Below are 3,688 nucleotides of genomic sequence, written 5' to 3' on the forward strand. Positions count from 1 at the left end.
AACAGAGAGCAGTAGAATCCCACTCTGAACAATTACAGTTAGCAAGCTACCTCTTCTGGTAATCACAGATTCACAGATATAGCCCAAAAAAAACATTTACTGATCTCTCACCATTGTATCAGAAAGAATACATTACCAAGAAAAAGAAAGAGAAGCCAATTAACTTATATAGCATGCCAATATATTATTATTTTTTATTTCCCATGCATAAGTCAGAGACTCAATAGATGGCTGATGCACATGATATCATGCACCTAAACCACAAGGAATAAGAGGCAAGATAGGCATGCAGAGAAGTATATCATCAATCAACAGCTGAACCCAGAAATGTCAGCATAATCTGGCAACTAAAGGGGTCTCTCTTACAAATTGCTAACTAGATGATAAGATGGGTTATTCATTTTTTATCATATGCACAAGATAATGTGCATCCAGCCTGCTACAACTGCCAAAAAAGGGAACAGGATACAATAGAGTTACCAATAGTCAAGATTGATCTGCAACACTAGAACCTAGCTGTTTAATTGTACTGCCTGCCCTAAGAACATACATGATTACATGCCGAAGCAAAGTAAGGAAGGATGCCTTCTTTCCTAACACAAAGGTTTACAGAGCTAGATAATCAAACTACCCCACATGCATACCACCTCCCATGAAGTAAGTGTTGGTTTCCATATTCGGTCTCTTATTTGCATCCATCACCTGATCCCTCATATCAAGAAGTTGTTTCGGATGGTAAACTGGTGGATGCGGATGCAGTTGCATAAATTCTGTTGCGGCCATTGGCAATGAGCCACTCTCCAGGTTTACATTCACCAAATCAAAAGTGTGCATCCCATTCTGAGAAGTCGATACCATATTCATATCCACTCTGGTGTCACCCGGTATCAGGTGAGGGGATGCCATGTTCATATCAACCCTTCTGTCCCCGTGCATCAGATGCGGAGATGCCAGGTTCATGTCGACTCTTCTGTCACTGTGTATAAAGTGGGGTGATGCTAAGTTCATATCAACTCTTGTGTCCCCCTGTATCAGGTGTGGTGATGCCATGTTCATGTCCACTCTTCTTTCCCTCTGCATCAAGTGAGGAGATGCCATGTTCATGTCGACTCTTCCCTCTCCATGAATAAGGTGGGTGGTTGGCATTTTCATCTCAACTCTTCTGTCCCTATGAATCAGGGCCGTGGCATTTGATGTCATTGTATCACCATGAACTAGGGCTGGTGGGTTTGATGCCATATTCGCATCAACCCTTCTGTCCCCCTGAATCAGGGCTGAGGCGTGTGATGCCATGTTCACATCGACTCTTGTATCTGCGGACACCGGACCAGTCACAGTCATATTTACATCAACCCGTTGATCACCCGGCTGACTGTGATCAGGCCTGATTAATCTGTCCTTTGCTTCCTTCATGGCCGACAACACAAACTCCTTAAGCTCAGGCTCTCTTGCTCCAATGTCAATGACATCTTCAAAATACTCATGGCCACGAGAATAGAGGTCATCATAAATACCCAGATTTCTATCTGATTCGGTACAATCTGTGTTTGCAGATGAAGTAAGTATCCTAAAATCCTTCCTCCAACGGTCCAGGATGTACTTTGATGGCAGCATCAGCACATTCTCTTGCTTCAGAACAGCCAAAGCATGGCTGCAAAGAATGCCCCGTGAGGGAAAGGAGCGACAAATGCACCAAACATCCTTGTCAGAATTGTTGTAGACAACTGTGTAGTCAACCTTCTTTCCCTGTATTAACTCACTGGCCATGTAAGTAATTGAGCTTCCACTTCTATCTACCTCTTTACAAATAACATGCATCAATTGCTTAATCTCATCTTGGAACGCCTGAAACATGGTTACTGTGTAGATCTCCACAAGTTGCTCCTCAAAGGGCAATCCCGACAGCAAAGTGAGTCTAGAATAGTACGAGCGCAAATCATCATATGCCTCCCTTTCCAACTTCCCTTTCAGGGTAGTCTCGTATTGCTCAAGGAAGACTGGAAGGGTAGTTTTAGTCACGACCCCATCAAAGTATGGATCAGGTTTTTCAACTTTCCTGATGGCAGAAGTGCCAGCCCAGAATGAATGATTGACATACCCAGGTGCCCACTGTTTCCGACAGCTGTACAGAGCAGAAAACCACTCGTTGTCTTTGAGATTGTACTGGTCGACCATTGCTCCCCACTCCCTCTCAAAGTCAGTAAGAGTGACACTATCATAAACAACCTCCTTGAACCTTGAGGAAATTGCCTCTTTCTCATGTGTGCGTCCCACGTTTTCAAGTAGCTTCTTCAAGATATGCCAAAAGCAGAAGCGGTGCCTTGCATTTGGAAAAACCTCAGCCACGGCCTCTGCGATGACATCTGAGTAGCCGGTCGTGATCGCTTCTGGCGGCTTACCATTCATACAGTTCAACCACCTCTTCAACAACCAAAGATAGTTCTCCTTGGTGTCACCGGACAGGAGACCACAGCCAAGAAGCACGAGGTGGCCGTGGTTGTTCACCCCAAGGAGAGTGGCCAATGGGAGGCTGGAGCGTGAGTGCTGTAAATACATCACGTCAAGTGTAATGACGTCACCAAAGTAACGGTATTGCGCCTGGGCCCTAGAGTCAGTCCAAAAGAAATTCTTCACGCGCCTTTCCCGATCAAGATCCCAACTGTGGATGAAGTTTGGTTTCTTGCATTGCATTGTTTCAACAAACTTCTTGAGCGCAGTGAGGTCATCCTCCCCGAAACGCTGCACAAAACTCTCGATCCTACTAAACCTGTGGCTGCCGACAGCAGCACCACCGCTAGCACCCCTCTTGGGCCGTGTCGGAAACTTCCTTGTCTCAGCAATCTCGCTCAGCGACTTCTCCACCATCCCATCCATCTCATCGGTGATCTTGGCCTTCTTCTTGGCTGACTCGGGCATCTCCCTGTACGCCTTTAAGAACCTCACCATATCTGGAGTACAAGGATGGTTGTGCTCCAATTCGACGGATTCCACCTTCCACCTGTCATCCACCCGCTTATCACGGATGAGCAGCATCGCCTTGCATCCCGTCTTCTCAGCAGCGCCACGCCGAGACTTCTTCTCCTGGGCAGCCGCCCCCCGCTTGCTGCGGAGCGGGTAGCGGGTGCCTGGGACGTCAGACGGGGCTGCGCCCGCCCTGGATTTGCCACCGTAAGTGCAGGTGAAGGTGGAGCGGTAGCGGAGCCCCTCGTAGTTGTGGCAGGTGCGGCGCACGGCATGGAACCCCGTGCGGTAGGCGTAGGCCTTGTAGAGCGCGAAGGCCTCGTCCACGGAGTCGAACACCGTGCCCACCCGCGGTACGAGGGCCTCCTCGAGCGTGCGCGGGACGAAGCCGTCGTCCCCGCCGCCGCCGCCGTCTTCTTCCTCGTCGTCGGAGGGGATGACCACCTCCTCATCCTCCACGACGACCTCCTCGTCGTCGTCCTCCTCCGCGGGCTCGCCGTTGAGGTCGTCGGCGATCTCCTCCTTGACCCGCCGCGCCTCCTCCTCCTCATCGGACTCGAGGCTAGGGTTTTGCGACCTGGAGGCCCGCGCCCGCCCCTTCGAGCCCACCCCCATGCTCTACCCACCGGCTATTTACACACGCCCCCGCCCTCTCTCGCGCGCGCCACACCACCGCACCCTCGAAAAGTATTAACACTAGAGGTACAGTGGGGCGGATACCTCGCGG

General features: G+C 49.8%; 1 protein-coding gene across 1 annotated transcript; it reads right to left on the reverse strand.

The window, feature by feature from the left end:
• Window positions 1-287: 287 nt before the first annotated feature.
• Window positions 288-3,682, reverse strand: LOC101784982 (protein FAR1-RELATED SEQUENCE 6). The gene has a single exon (XM_014804513.2). The coding sequence runs from the start codon at window positions 3,574-3,576 to the stop codon at window positions 628-630; it is 2,949 nt and encodes a 982-aa protein (XP_014659999.1). The 5' UTR covers window positions 3,577-3,682; the 3' UTR covers window positions 288-627.
• Between the last annotated feature and the right edge of the window lie 6 nt (window positions 3,683-3,688).

The sequence above is a fragment of the Setaria italica genome, chromosome IX (assembly GCF_000263155.2).
Source record: "Setaria italica strain Yugu1 chromosome IX, Setaria_italica_v2.0, whole genome shotgun sequence".
Classification (NCBI taxonomy): Eukaryota; Viridiplantae; Streptophyta; class Magnoliopsida; order Poales; family Poaceae; genus Setaria; species Setaria italica.

Coding starts and splice junctions, on each gene's coding strand:
- LOC101784982 (XM_014804513.2), bottom strand. CDS start 3,576: ATGGGGGTGGGCTCGAAGGGGCGGGCGCGGGCCTCCAGGTCGCAAAAC.